This window comes from Caloenas nicobarica, chromosome 34 (assembly GCF_036013445.1).
Source record: "Caloenas nicobarica isolate bCalNic1 chromosome 34, bCalNic1.hap1, whole genome shotgun sequence".
NCBI lineage: Eukaryota > Metazoa > Chordata > Aves > Columbiformes > Columbidae > Caloenas > Caloenas nicobarica.
In genome coordinates, this window is record NC_088278.1 from 706961 (window position 1) to 729704 (window position 22744).

General features: G+C 62.5%; 1 protein-coding gene across 1 annotated transcript; it reads left to right on the top strand.

Annotated features, from left to right (window-relative positions):
* The first annotated feature begins 1854 nt into the window (after nucleotides 1-1854).
* LOC136000724 (cytochrome c oxidase subunit 6B1) lies at nucleotides 1855-11550 on the top strand. Its single transcript, XM_065654675.1, has 4 exons — nucleotides 1855-1950; nucleotides 4581-4688; nucleotides 10418-10518; nucleotides 11390-11550. The coding sequence occupies exons 2-4, from the start codon at nucleotides 4583-4585 to the stop codon at nucleotides 11441-11443; spliced, it is 261 nt and encodes an 86-aa protein (XP_065510747.1). The 5' UTR covers nucleotides 1855-1950; nucleotides 4581-4582; the 3' UTR covers nucleotides 11444-11550.
* The last annotated feature ends 11194 nt before the right edge of the window (nucleotides 11551-22744 follow it).

Genomic DNA, 22744 nt, shown 5'->3' on the forward strand with positions numbered 1-22744 from the left:
GGGCCATTTCACCTCATTTTGGGGCCATTTCCATTTATTTTGGGGCCATTTTCCTTTATTTTGGGGCCATTTTCGTTTATTTTGGGGCCATTTTCATTTATTTTGGGGCCATTTTCGTTTATTTTGGGGCCATTTCACCTCATTTTGGGGTCATTTCCATTTATTTTGGGGCCGTTTTCCTTTATTTTGGGGCCATTTTCGTTTATTTTGGGGCCATTTTCGTTTATTTTGGGACCATTTTCATTTATTTTGGGGCCGTTTCAGCTCATTTTAGGGCGATTTCGGCTTATTTTGGGGCCATTTCAGCTCATTTTGGGCCATTTTCCTTAATTTTGGGGCCATTTCAGCCCATTTTGGGGCCTTTTTCCGTTTATTTTGGGGCCATTTCCGTTTATTTTGGGACCATTTTCATTTATTTTGGGGCCGTTTCAGCTCATTTTGGGGCAATTTCGGCTTATTTTGGGGCCATTTCAGCTCATTTTGGGCCATTTTCGTTTATTTTGGGCTAATTTCCTTTATTTTGGGGCCATTTCCGCTCATTTTGGGGCCATTTCCATTTATTTTGGGGCCATTTCAGCCCATTTTAGGCCATTTTCATTTATTTTGGGGGCATTTCCATTTATTTTGGGGCCATTTTCATTTATTTTGGGCCAATTTCCTTTATTTTGGGGCCATTTCAGCTCATTTTGGGGCCTTTTTCCTTTATTTTGGGGCCATTTTCGTTTATTTTGGGGCCATTTCCGCTCATTTTGGGGCCATTTTCCTTTATTTTGGGGCCATTTTCCTTTATTTTGGGGCCATTTCCATTCATTTTGGGGCCGTTTCCATTTATTTTGGGGCCATTTCAGCCCATTTTAGGCCATTTTCATTTATTTTGGGCCAATTTCCTTTATTTTGGGGGCATTTCAGCTCATTTTTGGGCCATTTCCATTTATTTTGGGGCCATTTCCATTTATTTTGGGGCCATTTTCCTTTTTTGGGGGGGCATTTCCATTTATTTTGGGGCCTTTTTCCTTTATTTTGGGGCCATTTTCGTTTATTTTGGGACCATTTTCATTTATTTTGGGGCCATTTCAGCTCATTTTGGGCCATTTTCGTTTATTTTGGGCTAATTTCCTTTATTTTGGGGCCATTTCCACTCATTTTGGGGCCATTTCCATTTATTTTGGGGCCATTTTCCTTTATTTTGGGGCCATTTCAATTTATTTTGGGGCCATTTCAGCCCATTTTAGGCCATTTTCATTTATTTTGGGGCCATTTTCATTTATTTTGGGCCAATTTCCTTTATTTTGGGGCCATTTCAGCTCATTTTGGGGCCTTTTTCGTTTATTTTGGGGCCATTTCCGTTTATTTTGGGGCCATTTCCATTTATTTTGGGGCCAATTTCCTTTATTTTGGGGCCATTTCAGCTCATTTTGGGGCCTTTTTCGTTTATTTTGGGGCCATTTCCATTTATTTTGGGGCCATTTTCATTTATTTTGGGGCCATTTTGAGGCATTTTGGGGCATTTTTGAGCCACCTCGGTTTATTTCGGGTCCCTTTCCTGTGCATTTCGGGGTATTTCGAGGCGGTTTCAAAACCTTTCGGGGCATTTCAGGGTATTTTGGGGCCAGCCCGGCGCACTTTTAGCCCATTTTACGTGCGCTTCAGCGCGTTTTTTGTTATTTCGGGCCATTTCGGGCCTATTTTGGGGCCCGGTCCTCCCGCCGCCATTTCCCGCCGGGGGCGACGCTCCGTCCTCCCTCCACCGTCTCTATGGCACCTCGCGGTCCTCCGAGCGCGGGCCCCGCCCTCCGCCCGGGCCGCTCTGCCCATCCCATCTCCATGGTTCCCCCCCGTTTGGTTGCCTAGGGCCGTGAGGCGGGGCGGTGGCGTCATTTCCGGCGTCGCGCTTGCGCTTCCGCCGTGTCTCGGTGGTTCTGGCGGTGAAAGTCACTTGGAGGGGAGACGGTGCGGGGGGAACTGGGATGGACTGGGAGGCACTGGGGGGAACTGGGAGGCACTGGGATGGACTGGGAGGCACTGGGGGGAACTGGGAGGGCCTGGGATGGGCTGGGGGGGGCACTGGGAACGTTGTGAGGGCGCTGGGAGGGGGAACTGGGGGTTACTGGGAGCACTGGGAGGGGACTGGGAGCTACTGGGAGGGAACTGGGAGCACTGGGAGTCACTGGGAGGCACTGGGAGCTACTGGGAGGGAACTGGGGGAGTTATTGGGGGTTACTGGGAGGTTACTGGGAGCACTGGGCGGTTACTGGGAGGGAACTGGGAGTTACTGGGGGGTCAATGGGTGAGTGACTGGGGGAACTGGGAGGTCAGTGGGGGAGCTACTGGGGGTTACTGGGAGCACTGGGAGTCACTGGGGGGTCAATGGGGGAGTTACTGGGAGGAGTTACTGGGAGAATAGGGAGGTTACTGGGAGCACTGGGAGGGCACTGGGAGCACTGGGAGGGAACTGGGAGGAGTTACTGGGAGCACTGGGAAGGGGTTACTGGGAGCACTGGGAGGGAACTGGGAGCACTGGGAGGTTACTGGGAGGTTACTGGGAGCACTGGGAGGGAACTGGGAGGAGTTACTGGGAGCACTGGGAGGAGTTACTGGGAGCACGGGGAGCACTGGGAGGAGTTACTGGGAGCACTGGGAGGGAACTGGGAGCACTGGGAGGTTACTGGGAGGAGTTACTGGGAGCACTGGGAGTTACTGGGAGCACTGGGAGTTACTGGGAGCACCGGGGGGTCAATGGGGGAGTTACTGGGAGCACTGGGAGGGCACTGGGGGTTACTGGGAGCACTGGGAGGGAACTGGGAGCACTGGGAGGAGTTACTGGGAGCACTGGGAGGGCACTGGGAGCACTGGGCGTTACTGGGGGGTCAATGGGGGAGTTACTGGGAGCACTGGGAGGGCACTGGGGGTTACTGGGAGCACTGGGAGGGAACTGGGAGCACTGGGAGTTACTGGGAGTCACTGGGGGGTCAATGGGGGAGTTACTGGGAGCACTGGGAGGGCACTGGGAGGAGTTACTGGGAGCACTGGGAGGAGTTACTGGGAGCACTGGGAGGGAACTGGGAGCACTGGGAGGAGTTACTGGGAGCACTGGGAGGAGTTACTGGGAGCACTGGGAGGAGTTACTGGGAGCACTGGGAGGAGTTACTGGGAGCACTGGGAGGGAACTGGGAGCACTGGGAGGTTACTGGGAGGAGTTACTGGGAGCACTGGGAGTTACTGGGAGCACCGGGGGGTCAATGGGGGAGTTACTGGGAGCACTGGGAGGGCACTGGGGGTTACTGGGAGCACTGGGAGGTTACTGGGAGCACTGGGAGTTACTGGGGGGTCAATGGGGGAGTTACTGGGAGCACTGGGAGGAGTTACTGGGAGGAGTTACTGGGAGCACTGGGGGAACTGGGACTTCCTGGGAGGTTCGTTAACCCCGTTAAACCCCCCAACTGTGTCGTTATTATAGAAATTAATTACTATTGGAGCCAACTATTTAATAGGGCGGCATTAATTAGCATTGGGGGCTCTTAATTAGTCAGGGGGGCTTAATTAGCCCCATTAATCAGTGCTTGGGGGGTTCCCCCTGCTAATTATTGGGGAGACTAATTAGTGCCGGCTAATGAGAAGCAATTAATATTAATAGTGCAGCTCTATTTTTAATTAATTAGCTTAATTAACCCCATTAATTAGCGTTTGGGGGTTGTCCTGTTGTTCTTCTGGGTTGTTGCTATTGATCGTTTTAATTAATATTAGGGGCTAATAATTAATGCGGCGCTATTAATTAATATTAGTGATTTTAAATAAGTGCTAAGAGCTTTTAATTAGTCTTGGTGGGGCTTAATTAGCGCCGTTAATTAATATTTTGGGGTCATTGCGATGTTTTTATGGTCGTTATTATTAGTTGTATTTATTAGTATTAGAAATTAATAATTAAGAAGAGGCTACTAATTAATATTAGGGGTTGTAAGTGACTAGGAGGAGCTGTTAATTAGTTGGGAGGCGCTTAATTAGCGCTGTTAATTAGTTTTTGGGGGTTGCCATGTTGGTAGTTGCGTATTGTTATTATTGATCGTATTTATTAATATTAGTAATTAATAATTAACGTGAGAATATTAGCGCTGGAGGCTTTAAATAAGGGAGACTTTTAATTAGTGTCGGGGGGCTAATTAGCTCCATTAATTAGTAGTGTGGGGGCGTGCTGTGCGGTGGTTGTGCTTTATTATATTCGTTAATATTAATGAGTTTTTAATTATTATTAATGATTAATAGAGTGGGGTATTAATTAAGACTGGAGGCTTTAATTAAGTAGGCAAGGCTGTTGATTAGTCTCGGGCTTAATTAGCGCTGTTGGTTAGTCTCGGCAGGCTTAATTAGTGCTGTTGACGAGGCTTAATTAGCGCTTAATTAGCAACTAATTAGCGCTACCCCTCCCTTTACCCACCTCGCTCCCCCCTTTTCCCGTCGTTAAGCGGCCGCTAATTAATCCCTGGGTGCGATTAATTGCGAGCGGGAGGTAACGAAGCGGGGGGGGGGGTTGGGGGTGACCCCCTGGGGGTGCTGGCGGCTTAATTAAGGCGGTGGTTAATTAGCGATGGCGGAGGACGTGCAGGCCAGGCTGGCGCGGTACAAGACGGCGCCGTTCGACAGCCGCTTCCCCAACCAGAACCAGACCCGGAACTGCTGGCAGAACTACCTGGGTGAGCCCGGACGCCTGGGTCCCTCGGGGCATTCCTGGGTCCCTCGGGGCATTCCTGGGTCCCTCCCGGACGCCTGGGTCCCTTGGGGCATTCCTGGGTCCCTCGGGGCATTCCTGGGTCCCTCCCGGACGCCTGGGTCCCTTGGGGCATTCCTGGGTCCCTCCGGGACCCCGGGGTCCCTCCTGAATTCCTGGGTCCCTCCCGGACGCCTGGGTCCCTCGGGGCATTCCTGGGTCCCTCGGGGCATTCCTGGGTCCCTTGGGGCACTCCTGGGTCCCTTCCGGACGCCTGGGTCCCTTGGGGCATTCCTGGGTCCCTTGGGGCATTCCTGGGTCCCTCCCAGACACCGGGGTCCCTTGGGGCACTCCTGAGTCCCTAGGGGCACTCCTGGGTCCCCCCCGGACTTGTGGGTCCCTTGGGGCATTCCTGGGTCCCTCCCGGACTCCTGGGTCCCTCCCGAACTCCTGGGTCCCTTGGGGCACTCCTGGGTCCCTCCCAGACACCTGGGTCCCTCGGGGCACTCCTGGGTCCCTCGGGGCACTCCTGGGTCCCTCCCGAACTCCTGGGTCCCTCGGGGCATTCCTGGGTCCCTCCCGGACACCTGGGTCCCTTGGGGCATTCCTAGGTCCCTCCCGGACGCCTGGCTCCCTTGGGGCATTCCTGGGTCCCTTGGGGTACTCCTGGGTCCCTCCCGGACGCCTGGGTCCCTCCTGAATTCCTGGGGCCTTCCCGGACTCCTGGGTCCCTCGGGGCATTCCTGGGTCCCTCGGGGCATTCCTGGGTCCCTCGGGGCATTCCTGGGTCCCTCCCGGACTTGTGGGTCCCTTGGGGCACTCCTGGGTCCCTCTCAAACTCCTGGGTCCCTTGGGGCACTCCTGGGTCCCTCCCAGACGCCTGGGTCCCTCAGGGCATTCCTGGGTCCCTTGGGGCATTCCTGGGTCCCTCCCGGACGCCTGGGTCCCTTGGGGCATTCCTGGGTCCCTCCCGGACACCCGGCTCCCTTGGGGCATTCCTGGGCCCCTTGGGGCATTCCTGAGTCCTTCCTGGACTCTTGAGTCCCTTGGGGCACTCCTGGGTCCCTTGGGGCATTCCTGGGTCCCTTGGGGCATTCCTGGGTCCCTCCCGAACTCCTGGGTCCCTTGGGGCATTCCTGGGTCCCTCCCGGACTCCTGGGTCCCTTGGGGCACTCCTGGGTCCCTTCCGGATGCCTGGGTCCCTTGGGGCACTCCTGGGTCCCTCCCAAACTCCTGGGTCCCCCCCGGACTTGTGGGTCCCTTGGGGCATTCCTGGGTCCCTTGGGGCACTCCTGGGTCCCTCCCGGACTCCTGGGCCCCTTGGGGCATTCCTGGGTCCTTCCTGGACGCCTGGCTCCCTTGGGGCATTCCTGGGCCCCTTGGGGCATTCCTGGGTCCTTCCTGGACTCCTGGGTCCCTTGGGGCACTCCTGGGTCCCTCCCGAACTCCTGGGTCCCTCGGGGCATTCCTGGGTCCCTCCCGGACTCCTGGGTCCCTCCCGGACGCCTGGGTCTCTTGGGGCACTCCTGGGTCCCTCCCGGACGCCTGGGTCCCTTGGGGCACTCCTGGGTCCTTCCTGGACTCTTGAGTCCCTTGGGGCACTCCTGGGTCCCTCCCGGACTCCTGGGTCCCTTGGGGCATTCCTGGGTCCCTCCCGGACTCCTGGGTCCCTTGGGGCACTCCTGGGTCCCTCCTGAATTCCTGGGGCCCTCCCGAACTCCTAGGTCCCTTGGGGCATTCCTGGGTCCCTCCCGAACTCCTGGGTCCCTTGGGGCACTCCTGGGTCCCTCCCGAACTCCTGGGTCCCTTGGGGCACTCCTGGGTCCCTCCCGGACTCCTGGGTCCCTTGGGGCACTCCTGGGTCCTTCCTGGGTCCCTTGGGGCACTCCTGGGTCCCTCCCAAACTCCTGGGTCCCTTGGGGCACTCCTGGGTCCCTCCCAAACTCCTGGGTCCCTTGGGGCACTCCTGGGTCCCTCCCGAACTCCTGGGTTCCTTGGGGCATTCCTGGGTCCCCCCTGGATGCCTGGGTCTCTTGGGGCACTCCTGGGTCCCCCCCCCGAACTCCTGGTCCCTTGGGGCATTCTTGGGTACTCCCCGGACACCTGCGTCCCTTGGGGCACTCCTGGGTCCCCCCCCCAAACTCCTGGTTCCCTCCCGGACTCCTGGGTCCCTTGGGGCACTCCTGGGTCCCCCTGAACTCCTGGGTCCGTTGGGGCACTCCTGGGTTCCCCCGGGACTCTTGGGTCCCTTGGGGCACTCCTGGTTCCCTCCCGGACTCCTGGGTCCCTTGGGGCACTCCTGGGTCCCCCCCGAACTCCTGGGTCCCTTGGGGCATTCCTGGGTCCCTTGGGGCACTCCTGGGTCCCTCCCAGACACCTGGGTCCCTCGGGGCACTCCTGGGTCCCTCGGGGCACTCCTGGGTCCCTCCCGAACTCCTGGGTCCCTCGGGGCATTCCTGGGTCCCTCCCGGACACCTGGGTCCCTTGGGGCATTCCTAGGTCCCTCCCGGACGCCTGGCTCCCTTGGGGCATTCCTGGGTCCCTTGGGGTACTCCTGGGTCCCTCCCGGACGCCTGGGTCCCTCCTGAATTCCTGGGGCCTTCCCGGACTCCTGGGTCCCTCGGGGCATTCCTGGGTCCCTCGGGGCATTCCTGGGTCCCTTGGGGCATTCCTGGGTCCCTCCCGGACTTGTGGGTCCCTTGGGGCACTCCTGGGTCCCTCCCAGACTCCTGGGTCCCTCTCAAACTCCTGGGTCCCTTGGGGCACTCCTGGGTCCCTCCCAGACGCCTGGGTCCCTCAGGGCATTCCTGGGTCCCTTGGGGCATTCCTGGGTCCCTCCCGGACGCCTGGGTCCCTTGGGGCATTCCTGGGTCCCTCCCGGACACCCGGCTCCCTTGGGGCATTCCTGGGCCCCTTGGGGCATTCCTGAGTCCTTCCTGGACTCTTGAGTCCCTTGGGGCACTCCTGGGTCCCTTGGGGCATTCCTGGGTCCCTTGGGGCATTCCTGGGTCCCTCCCGAACTCCTGGGTCCCTTGGGGCATTCCTGGGTCCCTCCCGGACTCCTGGGTCCCTTGGGGCACTCCTGGGTCCCTTCCGGATGCCTGGGTCCCTTGGGGCACTCCTGGGTCCCTCCCAAACTCCTGGGTCCCCCCCGGACTTGTGGGTCCCTTGGGGCATTCCTGGGTCCCTTGGGGCACTCCTGGGTCCCTCCCGGACTCCTGGGCCCCTTGGGGCATTCCTGGGTCCTTCCTGGACGCCTGGCTCCCTTGGGGCATTCCTGGGCCCCTTGGGGCATTCCTGGGTCCTTCCTGGACTCCTGGGTCCCTTGGGGCACTCCTGGGTCCCTCCCGAACTCCTGGGTCCCTCGGGGCATTCCTGGGTCCCTCCCGGACTCCTGGGTCCCTCCCGGACGCCTGGGTCTCTTGGGGCACTCCTGGGTCCCTCCCGGACGCCTGGGTCCCTTGGGGCACTCCTGGGTCCTTCCTGGACTCTTGAGTCCCTTGGGGCACTCCTGGGTCCCTCCCGGACTCCTGGGTCCCTTGGGGCATTCCTGGGTCCCTCCCGGACTCCTGGGTCCCTTGGGGCACTCCTGGGTCCCTCCTGAATTCCTGGGGCCCTCCCGAACTCCTAGGTCCCTTGGGGCATTCCTGGGTCCCTCCCGAACTCCTGGGTCCCTCCCGAACTCCTGGGTCCCTTGGGGCACTCCTGGGTCCCTTGGGGCACTCCTGGGTCCCTCCCGGACTCCTGGGTCCCTTGGGGCACTCCTGGGTCCTTCCTGGACTCTTGGGGCACTCCTGGGTCCCTCCCAAACTCCTGGGTCCCTTGGGGCACTCCTGGGTCCCTCCCGAACTCCTGGGTTCCTTGGGGCATTCCTGGGTCCCCCCTGGATGCCTGGGTCTCTTGGGGCACTCCTGGGTCCCCCCCCCGAACTCCTGGTCCCTTGGGGCATTCTTGGGTACTCCCCGGACACCTGGGTCCCTTGGGGCACTCCTGGGTCCCCCCCCCAAACTCCTGGTTCCCTCCCGGACTCCTGGGTCCCTTGGGGCACTCCTGGGTCCCCCTGAACTCCTGGGTCCGTTGGGGCACTCCTGGGTTCCCCCGGGACTCTTGGGTCCCTTGGGGCACTCCTGGTTCCCTCCCGGACTCCTGGGTCCCTTGGGGCACTCCTGGGTCCCCCCCGAACTCCTGGGTCCCTTGGGGCATTCCTGGGTCCCTTGGGGCACTCCTGGGTCCCCCTCAAACTCCTGGGTCCCTTGGGGCATTCCTGGGTCCCTCCCGGACTCCTGGGTCCCTCCCATCGCCCATTGGTGCCCCATTGGTGCCCATTGACGTTTGTTGTCCCCCCCTGTCCCCCTATATCCCCCTGTCCCCATATCCCCCCATCCCCTGTCCCCCCGTCCCCCTCTCCCCATGTCCCCGTGTCCCCCCTGTCCCCCTGATCCCCATATCCTCATGTCCCCATGTCCCCCCGTCCCCCCTGTCCCCTGTCCCCCCGTCCCCATATCCCCCCGTCCCCATATCCCCCTGTCCCCCCATCCCCATGTCCCCATATCCTCCTGTCCCCATATTTCCTTGTCCCCCCGTCCCCCCCCATCCCCCTGTCCCCCTGTCCCCATCCCCATGTCCCCTTGTCCCCCCGTCCCCCTGTCCCCCCTGTCCCCTGTCCCCATATCCCCCTGTCCTCCCTGTCCCCCGTCCCCCATCCCCACATCCCCCTGTCCCCATATCCTCATGTCCCCCTGTCCCCATATCCCCCCTGTCCCTGTCCCCCCCTGTCCCCATATCCTCCTGTCCCCATATTTCCTTGTCCCCCCATCCCCATGTCCCCCCGTCCCCCCCTGTCCCCATCCCCATGTCCCCCCGTCCCCTGTCCCCGTCCCGCCCTGTCCCCGTCCCCATATCCCCCTGTCCTCCCTGTCCCCCGTCCCCCATCCCCACATCCCCCTGTCCCCATATCCTCATGTCCCCCCTGTCCCCATATCCCCCCTGTCCCTGTTCCCCCGTCCCCATATTCTCCTGTCCCCATATTTCCTTGTCCCCGTGTCCCCATGTCCCCCTGTCCCCATGTCCCCCCGTCCCCTGTCCCCTGTCCCTGTCCCCATGTCCCCCCGTCCCCTGTCCCTGTCCCCGTCCCCATGTCCCCCCGTCCCCTGTCCCCATCCCCGTCCCCATGTCCTCCCCTGTCCCCGTCCCCTGTCCCCTCTCCCCATCTCCCCCCGTCCCCCTGTCCCCCCGTCCCCCTGTCCCCCCGTCCCCATGTCCCCCCGTCCCCGTCCCCCCGTCCCCGTCCCCGTCCCCATGTCCCCCCGTCCCCGTCCCCCCGTCCCCCTGTCCCCATCCCCCTGTCCCCGTCCCCGTCCCCCCCTGTCCCCGCCCCATCCCCATGTCCCCATATCCCCCTGTCCCCATCCCCATATCCCCCTGTCCCCATCCCCATGTCCCCCCGTCCCCGTCCCCATGTCCCCCCGTCCCCATCCCCATGTCCCCCCGTCCCCGTCCCCATGTCCCCCCGTCCCCGTCCCCATGTCCCCCTGTCCCCATCCCCATGTCCCCCTGTCCCCATCCCCATGTCCCCCCGTCCCCATGTCCCCCTGTCCCCATCCCCATGTCCCCCTGTCCCCATCCCCATGTCCCCCTGTCCCCGTCCCCATCCCCATGTCCCCCCATCCCCATGTCCCCCTGTCCCCATCCCCCCGTCCCCGTCCCGGTCCCCAGACTTCCACCGCTGCCAGCGCTCCTTGGCCGCCCGCGGGGCCGACTCGTCCCCGTGCCAGTGGTACCTGCGGGTCTACAAGTCCCTGTGTCCGACCTCCTGGGTGAGACCTGGGCCCCACGCGGCCCCACATGTCCCCTCTGTCACCCCTGTGTCCCCACGTCACCCCCTGTGTCCCCTCTGTCCCCCCCGTGTCCCCTCTGTCCCCCCCCTGTGTCCCCTCTGTCCCCCCTGTGTCCCCATGTCACCCCTGTGTCCCCTCTGTCCCCCCCTGTGTCCCCACGTCACCCCCCGTGTCCCCTCTGTCCCCCCCCGTGTCCCCCCATTGTCCCCGTGCCCCCCGTGACGCCCCGACGTCCCCCACAATGTCCCCGTGTCCCCTGTGCTGTCACCATCGCCTGCGACATCCCCTGCTCCCCACATCCCTTTGGTGTCCCCACATTGTCCCCCGCATTGTCCCCACGTCCCCTGTGTGTCCCCCCCATAGTGTCCCCATGTCCCCCTGCAATGTCCCCCCATAGTGTCCCCCCCGTTGTCCCCATGTCCCCCCCATTGTCCCCATGTCCCCCATAGTGTCCCCCCCGTTGTCCCCGTGTCCCCCGCAATGTCCCCATGTCCCCCGCAATGTCCCCCATAGTGTCCCTATGTCCCCCCGCATTGTCCCCATGTCCCCCATAGTGTCCCCCCCATTGTCCCCGTGTCCCCCCGTTGTCCCCGTGTCCCCCACATTGTCCCCATGTCCCCCTGCAATGTCCCCCATAGTGTCCCTGTGTCCCCCATAGTGTCCCCCCATTGTCCCCACGTCCCCCATAGTGTCCCCACGTCCCCTGTGTCCCCCGCAATGTCCCCATGTCCCCCTGCAATGTCCCCCCATAGTGTCCCCATGTCCCCCCATTGTCCCCACGTCCCCTGTGTGTGTCCCCCCCCCACATTGTCCCCACGTCCCCCCTGATTGTCCCCCCGTGTCCCCGCAGGTGACAACATGGGACGAGTCCCGCGCCGAGGGGACGTTCCCCGGCAAGATCTGAACGTCCCCGCGGGGTTGGGGACGCGGGGACGCGCGGTGACACGTGGGGACACGGGGGGGCCGCGGCCGCGGCGCCCGCTGGCACCGGCAATAAAGAGTTAAACTGGACCTGGTGGCACCTGGGGTGACAGTTTGTGAGGGGGACCGGACGCCTGGGTCCCCTATTTGTGTCCCCCCCCGGACGCCTGGGTCCCCTATTTGGGTCCCCCCCCGGACGCCTGGGTCCCCTGTTTGGGTCTCCCCCGCACGACTGGGTCCCCTATATAGATCCCCCCGGACGCCTGGGTCCCCTGTTTGGGTCCCCCCGGACGCCTGGGTCCCCTATTTGGGTCCCCCCCCCGCACGCCTGGGTCCCCTATTTGGGTCCCCCCCCGGACGCCTGGGTCCCCTATTTGGGTCCCCCCTGGACGCCTGGGTCCCCTATATAGATCCCCCCCGGATGCCTGGGTCCCCTGTTTGGGTCCCCCCCCGGACGCCTGGGTCCCCTATTTGGGTCCCCCCCCGGACGCCTGGGTCTCCTCTTTGGGTCCTCCCCGGACGCCTGGGTCCCCTATATAGATTCCCCCCGGACGCCTGGGTCCCCTATTTGGGTTCCCCCCTGGACGCCTGGGTCCCCTATTTGGGTCCCCCCCGGACGCCTGGGTCCCATGATTGGGGTGCCCCCGGACGCCTGGGTCCCCTATTTGGTTCCCCCCCAGACGCCTGGGTCCCCTATTTGGGTCCCCCCCCGGATGCCTGGGTCTCCTATTTGGGTCCTCCCCGGACGCCTGGGTCCCCTATATAGATTCCCCCCGGACGCCTGGGTCCCCTATATAGATCCACCCTGGACGCCTGGGTCCCCTATATAGATCCCCCCTGGACGCCTGGGTCCCTTATTTGCGTTCCCCCCGGACGCCTGGGTCCCCTATTTGGGTCCCCCCCGGACGCCTGGGTCCCCTATATAGATCCCCCCTGGACACCTGGGTCCCCTATTTGCGTTCCCCCCGGACGCCTGGGTCCCCTATTTGGGACCCCCCTGGATGCCTGGGTCCCCTATATAGATTCCCCCCGGACGCCTGGGTCCCCTATATAGATCCACCCCGGACGCCTGGGTCCCCTATTTGGGTCCCCCCCCGGACGCCTGGGTCCCCTATATAGATCCCCCCCGGACGCCTGGGTCCCCTATTTGGGTCCCCCCAGGACGCCTGGGTCCCCTATATAGATCCCCCCCGGACGCCTGGGTCCCCTATTTGGGTCCCCCCCCGGATGCCTGGGTCCCCTCTATAGATCCCCCCCGGACGCCTGGGTCCCCTGTTTGGGTCCCTCTGGGACGACTGGGTCCCCTATATAGATCCCCCCCGGACGCCTGGGTCCCCTATTTGGGTCCCCCCTGGACGCCTGGGTCCCCTATACAGATCCACCCTGAACGCCTGGGTCCCCTATTTGCGTCCCCCCCCGGACGCCTGGGTCCCCTGTTTGGGTCCCCCCTGGACACCTGGGTCCCCTATTTGGTTCCCCCCCCGGACGCCTGGGTCCCCTATTTGGTTCCCCCCCCGGACGCCTGGGTCCCCTATTTGGGTCCCCCCTGGACGCCTGGGTCCCCTATATAGATCCACCCTGGACGCCTGGTCCCCTATTTGGGTCCCCCCCGGACGCCTGGGTCCCCTATATAGATCCCCCCCAGACACCTGGGTCCCCTATTTGGGTCCCCCCCGGACGCCTAGGTCCCCTATATAGATCCCCCCCGGACACCTGGGTCCCCTCTATAGATCCCCCCCGGACGCCTGGGTCCCCTATTTGGGACCCCCCCGGACGCCTGGGTCCCCTATTTGGGTCCCCCCCCGGACGCCTGGGTCCCCTATTTGGGGTCCCCCCGGACACATGCGTCCCCTATTTGGGTCCCCCCCGGACACATGCGTCCCCTATTTGGGTCCCCCCCGGACGCCTGGGTCCCCTATTTGGGTCCCCCCCGGACACCTGGGTCCCCTATTTGGGTCCCCCCCGGACGCCTGGGTCCCCTATATAGATCCCCCCCGGACACCTGGGTCCCCTATTTGGGTCCCCCCCCGGACACCTGGGTCCCCTATTTGGGTCCCCCCCCGGACACCTGGGTCCCCTATTTGGGACCCCCCCGGACACCTGGGTCCCCTATTTGGGTCCCCCCCCGGACGCCTGGGTCCTCTGTTTGGGTCCCCCCCGGACGCCTGGGTCCCCTATTTGGGTCCCCCCCCCCGGACGCCTGGGTCCCCTATTTGGGTTCCCCCCCAGACGCCTGGGTCCACTATATAGATTCCCCCCGGACGCCTGGGTCCCCTATATAGATCCACCCTGGACGCCTGGGTCCCCTATTTGCGTCCCCCCCCGGACGCCTGGGTCTCCTATTTGGGTCCCCCCCGGACGCCTGGATCCCCTATATAGATCCCCCCCGGACGCCTGGGTCCCCTATTTGCGTCCCCCCCCGGACGCCTGGGTCCCCTATTTGGGTCCTCCCCGGACGCCTGGGTCCCCTATTTGCGTCCCCCCCCGGACGCCTGGGTCCCCTATTTGGGTCCTCCCCGGACGCCTGGGTCCCCTATATAGATCCACCCTGGATGCCTGGGTCCCCTATTTGGGTCCCTCCTGGACACCTGGGTCCCATATATAGATCCCTCCCGGACGCCTGGGTCCCCTATTTGGGTCAGCCCCGGATACCTGGGTCCCCTATATAGATCCCCCCCGGACGCCTGGGTCCCCACCCAAACTCCTGGGTTCCCTCCCGAACTCCTGGGTTCCCTCCCGAACTCCTGGGTCCCTCCCGAACTCCTGGGTTCCCCCCGAACTCCTGGGTCCCCTCCCGAACTCCGAATAAGGTCTCCCCGGAGCTTCTCCGGCTCGCGGATCCTTTTTGCGCCGCGACCGAGCGGCCAGACAACGAAAACCGATTTCACAAGAAAATACAAACCCAACCCTCTAGGAGCCGCGTCCCGGCACGTCCCCGCGACGCACGCGGGACGAGGTTATTTCTGCGACGCACGCGGGACGAGGTTATTTCTGCGGCGGCCGCGACGCTGGCGGCAGCGGGAAGGGATCTCGCGGCCCTTATAGAAATGGGGCGGCGGAGTTTCGATGGGTGCGGATGCGGGCGGGGGGGGGTCGTGCCCGGGGGTCGGGGACAGAGGGACCGAGGGCGAGCGGGACAGACGGACGGGGTCGGAGGCGAGGGAAGAACCGGGGGGCCGATCCGGGGGGCGGATTCCAAGCCGAAGAGCCCCGGCTCTGCGCGCTCGGTGGTACCGAGGGGAACGGGCGCCTCAAAAATCAACCCGGGGACCCCAAACAGCCTTGTGTGAGCCACGTGGGGCTGTGGGGAGGGGACCCAGGAGTTTGGGAGGGACCCAGGAGTTCAGGGACCCAGGAGTTCGGGGGGAACCCGGGAGTTCGGGGGGGAACCAGGAGTTCGGGGAACCAGGAGTTCGGGGGGAACTCAGGAGTTCGGGGGGAACCCAAGAGTTCAGGAGGGACCCAGGAGTTCGGGAGGGGACCCAGGAGTTCTGAGGGACCCAGGAGTTCGGGAGGGGACCCAGGAGTTCTGAGGGACCCAGGAGTTCGGGAGGGACCCAGGAGTTCGGGAGGGACCCAGGTGTTTGGGAACCCAGGAGTTCGGGAGGGACCCAGGAGTTCGGGAGGGACCCAGGAGTTCGGGAGGGACCCAGGAGTTCGGGAAGGGACCCAGGAGTTCGGGGAGGGACCCAGGAGTTCAAGAGGGACCCAGGAGTTCGGGGGGAACCCAGGAGTTCGGGAGGGACCCAGGAGTTCGGGAGGGACCCAGGAGTTCGGGGGGAACCCAGGAGTTCGGGGGGAACCCAGGAGTTCGGGAGGGACCCAGGAGTTCGGGAGGGACCCAGGAGTTCGGGAGGGGACTCAGGAGTTCGGGGGGAACCCAGGAGTTCAGGGACCCAGGAGTTCGGGGGGAACCCAGGAGTTCAGGAGGGACCCAGGAGTTCGGGAGAGATGGAGGACTTTGGGTGGGGACCCAGGAGTTCGGGGGGAACCCAGGAGTTCAGGAGGGACCCAGGAGTTCGGGGGGAACCCAGGAGTTCGGGAGGGACCCAGGAGTTCGGGAGGGACCCAGGAGTTCAAGAGGGACCCAGGAGTTCGGGAGGGACCCAGGAGTTCGGGGGGAACTCAGGAGTACAGGAGCGACCCAGGAGTCGGGGGGAACCCAGGAGTTCGGGAGGGACCCAGGAGTTCGGCAGGGGACCCAGGAGTTCTGAGGGACCCAGGAGTTCAGGAGGGACGGAGGACTTTGGGTGGGGACCCAGGAGTTCGGGGACCCAGGAGTTCAGGGGGGGACCAAGGAGTTCAAGAGGGACCCAGGAGCTCAGGAGGGACCCAGGAGTTCGGGAGGGGACCCAGGAGTTTGGGTGGGGACCCAGGCGTCCAGGAGGGACCCAGGAGTTCGGGAGGGACCCAGGAGTTCGGGAGGGACCCAGGAGTTCGGGAGGGACCCAGGAGTCCGGGGCGCTCTCCGGACCGTGCTGTCCCGGGGCCGTTTGTTCATTTGCTCAGTAATTAACGAGCGAGGGACTGACCCGCAGCCGGACTCCTGGGTCCTCTGCGGGGGGGGTGGGGGGCGGCGGGAGAGTCCCCGGACGCCTGGGTCCTTCTTGGGTGATGCCCGGATGCCTGGGTCCCTGGGTGCAGGAGGGGCTTTGGGGCGGGGGTCACTGGGGTGTCACTCGCAGATGCCTGGGTCCCCCCCCGCCCGGACGCCTGGGTCCCTCAGTGCTCCATGGGGCTCTGCCCAGCCCTGCCCCCCCCCCCATCCCCCGGACGCCTGGGTCCATGGGTCCCCCATTGTTCTGCAGAACAAAAGGCTCCACCCGGCGCTGCCCCAATTATCCTGTGCAGGGGAGCAGAGGGACCTGCTGGGCCCGGCCCGGACGCCTGGGTCCTCGCGGGGGGGAGGGGAGAGGGAAGGGGGGTGGAGGAGAACGTGGCTGGAGGAGAACACGGACAATGAAGAACATGGATGGTGGTGAACAAGGATGGTGGACCATGGGCGGGGAGAACATGGATGGATGAAGGATGGACGGAGAAGAATGTGGGTGGATGGGTGATGGATGGATGGATGATGGATGGGTGATGGATGGATGGATGATGGATGGGTGGATGATGGATGGGTGATGGATGGATGGATGATGGATGGATGATGGATGGATGATGGATGGATGGTGGATGGATGGGTGATGGATGGGTGGATGATGGATGGGTGATGGATGGGTGATGGATGGGTGGGTGGATGATGGATGGGTGATGGATGGATGGGTGATGGATGGATGGATGATGGATGGTGGATGGATGGTGGGTGGATGGTGGGTGGATGATGGATGGGTGGATGATGGATGGGTGGATGATGGATGGATGGATGATGGATGGGTGATGGATGGGTGATGGATGGGTGGATGATGGATGGTGGGTGGATGGTGGATGGGTGATGGATGGATGGATGATGGATGGATGGATGATGGATGGATGATGGATGGGTGATGGATGGATGGGTGATGGATGGATGATGGATGGATGGATGATGGATGGGTGATGGATGTGTGGATGATGGATGGGTGATGGATGGAGGATGGATGGATGGATGATGGATGGATGATGGATGGAGGATGGATGGAGGATGGATGGATGGGTGATGGATGGATGGATGATGGATGGGTGATGGATGGAGGATGGATGGATGGATGATGGATGGATGATGGATGGAGGATGGATGGAGGATGGATGGATGGGTGATGGATGGAGGATGGATTGATGGATGGAGGATGGATGGAGGATGGATGGAGGATGGATTGATGGATGGAGGATGGATGGATGGAGGATGGATGGAGGATGGATGGATGATGGATGGATGGATGGAGGATGGATGGAGGATGGATGGCGGATGGATGGATGATGGATGGATGGAGGATGGATGGGTGGATGATGGATGGAGGATGGATGGAGGATGGATGGATGGATGGCGGATGGATGGCGGATGGATGGCGGATGGATGGCGGATGGATGGCGGATGGATGGCGGATGGATGGAGGATGGATGGAGGATGGATGGGTGGATGATGGATGGATGGAGGATGGATGGAGGATGGATGGGTGATGGATGGATGATGGATGGAGGATGGATGGATGGAGGATGGATGGATGGAGGATGGATGGAGGATGGATGGGTGATGGATGGGTGGATGATGGATGGAGGATGGATGGATGGAGGATGGATGGGTGATGGATGGGTGGATGATGGATGGATGATGGATGGATGATGGATGGATGATGGATGGATGAATGATGGATGGATGATGGATGGATGATGGATGGATGATGGATGGGTGGATGATGGATGGGTGGATGATGGATGGATGGAGGATGGATGGAGGATGGATGGGTGATGGATGGGTGGACGATGGATGGAGGATGGATGGATGGAGGATGGATATGTGATGGATGGGTGGATGATGGATGGGTGGATGATGGATGGATGATGGATGGATGGATGATGGGTGGATGGATGATGGATGGGTGGATGGATGGATGGGTGGATGATGGGTGGATGATGGATGGATGGTGGATGGATGATGGATGGATGAATGATGGATGGATGATGGATGGGTGATGGATGGATGATGGATGGATGGAGAAGAACATGGATGGAGATGGATGGAGGAACAATGGAGGACGAGGGGATGGAGGGATCAAGAAATGGGAGAAGAAGGTTGGATGGATGGATGGATGCAGAAGAACATGGGTGAAGAACATGGATGGCTGGAGAAAGATGAGTGGAGAACATGGACAGATGGAGAAGAAGAGGGATGGAGAAGGATGGATGGAGATGGATGAAGGGATGGATGGAGAAGAACATGGACGGGTGGAGAACATGGACAGGGGGAGAAGGATCAACGGATGGAGAAGAACGTGGATGAAACGATGAAGACGGATGGAGAACATTGATGGATGGAGAAGAAGATGGATGGAGAAAGGTGGACGGATGGACGGACAGATGGATGGATGGATGGACGGACGGATGGATGGACGGACAGATGGATGGACGGACGGATGGATGGAGAAGATAGACGGAAGGACGGACGGATGGACGGGCCCACGGATGCAGAGACCGTTGGCTCAACACACAGACGGTGGGAGAGACGGACGGACAGACGGACGGATGGGGGATGGAGACGATGGAGAGACGAGGGGGGATGGATGGACAGAAGGACACAACCCTGCGCAGACACACGGACCCAGATCTTATCTCCACCCCCACCTCGCCCGGGGGGTGGAGCTCGTGCCCCATTGGCCGACGCCGCCCCACGGCCCCTATAAAAACCCGGAGCCCTCGGAGGAGCCAGCGCCCCACGGCCCCGGCAAGGTGAGTCCCGGACGCCTGGGTCCCCTTCGGGGCTGGGGGGTTATGGGGGCTCCCGGACGCCTGGGTTCCCTTCGGGGGTGGGGGGTTATGGGGGCTCCCGGACGCCTGGGTTCCCTTCGGGGCTGGGGGGTTATGGGGGCTCCCGGACGCCTGGGTCCCCTTTCTGGGCTGGGGGGTTTATGGGTCTGAGTGTGGGTCCCGGACGCCTGGGTCCCCTTTGGGGCTGGGGGGTTATGGGGGCTCCCGGACGCCTGGGTCCCCTTAGGGGCTGGGGGGTTATGGGGGCTCCCGGACGCCTGGGTCCCCTTTCTGGGCTGGGGGGTTTATGGGTCTGAGTGTGGGTCCCGGACGCCTGGGTCCCCTTTGGGGCTGGGGGGTTATGGGGGGCCCGGACGCCTGGGTTCCCTTTGGGGCTGGGGGGTTATGGGGGCTCCCGGACGCCTGGGTCCCCTTAGGGGCTGGGGGGCTATGGGGGCTCCCGGACGCCTGGGTTCCCTTCGGGGCTGGGGGGTTATGGGGGCTCCCGGACGCCTGGGTCCCCTTCGGGGCTGGGGGGTTATGGGGGTTCCCGGACGCCTGGGTTCCCTTTGGGGCTGGGGGGTTATGGGGGCTCCCGGACACCTGGGTCCCCTTTGGGGCTGGGGGGTTATGGGGGCTCCCGGACACCTGGGTCCCCTTTGGGGCTGGGGGGTTATGGGGGTTCCCGGACACCTGGGTTCCCTTTTCTGGGCTGGGGGGTTATGGGGGCTCCCGGACGCCTGGGTCCCCTTTGGGGCTGGGGGGTTATGGGGGCTCCCGGACGCCTGGGTCCCCTTTCTGGGCTGGGGGATTTATGGGTCTGAGTGTGGGTCCCGGACGCCTGGGTCCCCTTTGGGGCTGGGGGGTTATGGGGCTCCTGGACGCCTGGGTTCCCTTCGGGGCTGGGGGGTTATGGGGGCTCCCGGACGCCTGGGTTCCCTTTCTGGGCTGCGGGGGTTATGGGGGCTCCCGGACGCCTGGGTCCCCTTTGGGGCTGGGGGGTTATGGGGGCTCCCGGACGCCTGGGTTCCCTTCGGGGCTGGGGGGTTTTGGGGGCTCCCGGACGCCTGGGTTCCCTTTGGGCCTGGGGGGTTATGGGGGCTCCCGGACGCCTGGGTCCCCTTTGGGCCTGGGGGGTTATGGGGGCTCCCGGACGCCTGGGTCCCCTTTCTGGGCTGGGGGGTTTATGGGTCTGAGTGTGGGTCCCGGACGCCTGGGTCCCCTTTGGGGCTGGGGGGTTATGGGGCTCCCGGACGCCTGGGTTCCCTTTGGGGCTAGGGGGTTATGGGGACTCCCGGACGCCTGGGTTCCCTTTGGGGCTGGGGGGTTATGGGGGTTCCCGGACACCTGGGTTCCCTTTGGGGCTGGGGGGTTATGGGGGTTCCCGGACACCTGGGTTCCCTTTGGGGCTAGGGGGTTATGGGGGCTCCCGGACGCCTGGGTTCCCTTTGGGGCTGGGGGGTTATGGGGGCTCCCGGACGCCTGGGTCCCCTTTGGGGCTGGGGGGTTATGGGGGCTCCCGGACGCCTGGGTTCCCTTTGGGGCTGGGGGGTTATGGGGGCTCCCGGACGCCTGGGTTCCCTTTGGTGCTGGGGGATTATGGGGGCTCCCGGACGCCTGGGTCCCCTTTGGGGCTGGGGGGTTATGGGGGCTCCCGGACGCCTGGGTTCCCTTTGGGGCTGGGGGGTTTATGGGTCAGGGTGTGGGTCCCAGACACCTGGGTCATCTTTCTGGTCTGGGCGACTTATGGGTCAGAGTGTGTGGGTCCCGGACGCCTGGGTCCCCTTTCTGGGCTGGGGGGTTATGGGTCTGGGTGTGGTCCCGGACGCCTGGGTCCCCTTTTCTGGGCTGGGGGGTTATGGGGGCTCCCGGACGCCTGGGTTCCCTTTCCAGGCTGGGGGGTTTATGGATCAGGGTGTGGGTCCCGGACGCCTGGGTCCCCTTTTCTGGGCTGGGGGGTTTATGGGTCTGGGTGTGGGTCCCGGACGCCTGGGTCCCCTTTGGGGCTGGGGGGTTATGGGGGCTCCCGGACACCTGGGTCCCCTTTGGGGATGGGGGGTTATGGGGCTCCCGGACGCCTGAGTTCCCTTTGGGGCTGGGGGGTTATGGGGGTTACCGGACACCTGGGTCCCCTTTGGGGCTGGGGGGTTATGGGGGCCCCCAGACACCTGGGTCCCCTTTCTGGGCTGGGGGGTTATGGGTCTGGGTGTGGTCCCGGACGCCTGGGTCCCCTTTTCTGGGCTGGGGGGTTATGGGGGCTCCCGGACGCCTGGGTTCCCTTTCCAGGCTGGGGGGTTTATGGGTCAGGGTGTGGGTCCCGGACGCCTGGGTCCCCTTTTCTGGGCTGGGGGGTTTATGGATCAGGGTGTGGGTCCCGGACGCCTGGGTCCCTTTCTGGTCTGGGGGGTTTATGGGTCTGGGTGTGGGTCCCGGACGCCTGGGTCCCCGTTGGGGCTGGGGGGTTATGGGGGTTCCCGGATGCCTGGGTTCCCTTTCCAAGCTGGGGGGTTTATGGGTCAGGGTGTGGGTCCCGGACGCCTGGGTCCCCTTTGGGGCTGGGGAGTTATGGGGGCTCCCGGACGCCTGGGTTCCCTTTCCAGGCTGGGGGGTTTATGGGTCTGGGTGTGGGTCCCGGACGCCTGGGTCCCTTTCCGGGCTATGGGGTTTATGGGTCTGGGTGTGGGTCCCGGACGCCTGGGTCCCTTTTCTGGTCCGGGGGTCTATGGGCTGGGCGGGTCCCGGATGCCTGGGTCCTTTTTCTGGACTGGGGGATTTATGGGTCAGGGTGTGGGTCCCGGACGCCTGGGTCCCCTTCCTCACCCCCCATGTGTGGGGCAGATGGGGCCCTCACAGACGCTGCTGCTCTGGCTTTGCTTCCTCCTCCCATGCGGTGAGTCTCGTTTTGCCCAAAACCCTCCGTTTTCCACCCAAATCCTGCCCCAGCCCCCGCTCCACCTTCGCCCCCACCCTCCTTGGCCACCGCTGACCCCAAAATCGACGTTTCCAGCCTCAAAACCACCCACGTTTTCCTTCCACCTCTTACTTCCAGTCTCTGGTCCCAGACTGGGAGTTTCTCGCACCAAATCGGGTGTTTCTAGACCCAAATCCACGCGTATTTTCTTTCCCCCACTCCCTTTCCAGCCCCAGATTTCATGGTTCCATCCCCAAAACCTCTCACCTCTTCCTTCCGCTTCTCCACCTCCCGTCCCAAATTGGGCATTTCTAGCCCCAAATCCAACCACCTTTTTGTTCCCCGTCTCCTTTTCCATCTCCAGCCCCAGATCTGGAGTTTCTGGCCCCAAATTTGGTGGTTTCCACTCCCCCCAAAAACCTCCCGTCTTTTCCATCCACCTCTTTCTCATCTCCGACCCCCAAATCTGACTTTTCCAGACCCAAAACCTCCCGGTCTTTTTGTTCCACTTCTCCCTTTCGATCCCCGTCCCCGAATTCGGCGTTTTCAGCCCCAAAAAGCCGTTGCAGCCACCCCCGGGTTTTGCGCCCCAGGTGCCGACCCAGCGGCCAAGAGCTGCCGAGGGGTGGGATGCGGAGACGGGACCACGTGCGGCACGGGGGACGGGTGGCCCAAGTGTGTCCCCAAGCCCTCGTGTGACAACGTCCGTTGTGGACAAGGAACCCAATGCAAGATGATGGACGGGTGGCCCAAGTGTGTCCCCAAACCATCATGTAAGAACTTCCATTGTGGAGAAGGAACCCAATGCAAGATGACGGACGGGTGGCCCAAGTGTGTCCCCAAGCCCTCGTGTGACAACGTCCGTTGTGAGCAAGGAACCCAATGCAAGATGACGGACGGGTGGCCCAAATGTGTCCCCAAACCGTCATGTAAGAACGTCCGTTGTGGACACGGAACCCAATGCAAGATGATGGACGGGTGGCCCAA

What these genes read in the sequence shown, in the direction of transcription:
- LOC136000724 (XM_065654675.1), top strand. Translation starts at nt 4,583, where the DNA reads ATGGCGGAGGACGTGCAGGCCAGGCTGGCGCGGTACAAGACGGCGCCG. An exon ending in CTGCTGGCAGAACTACCTGG is followed by an intron (nt 4,689 to 10,417) that starts GTGAGCCCGGAC and finishes CCCGGTCCCCAG; the next exon opens with ACTTCCACCGCTGCCAGCGC. An exon ending in CCCTGTGTCCGACCTCCTGG is followed by an intron (nt 10,519 to 11,389) that starts GTGAGACCTGGG and finishes GTGTCCCCGCAG; the next exon opens with GTGACAACATGGGACGAGTC.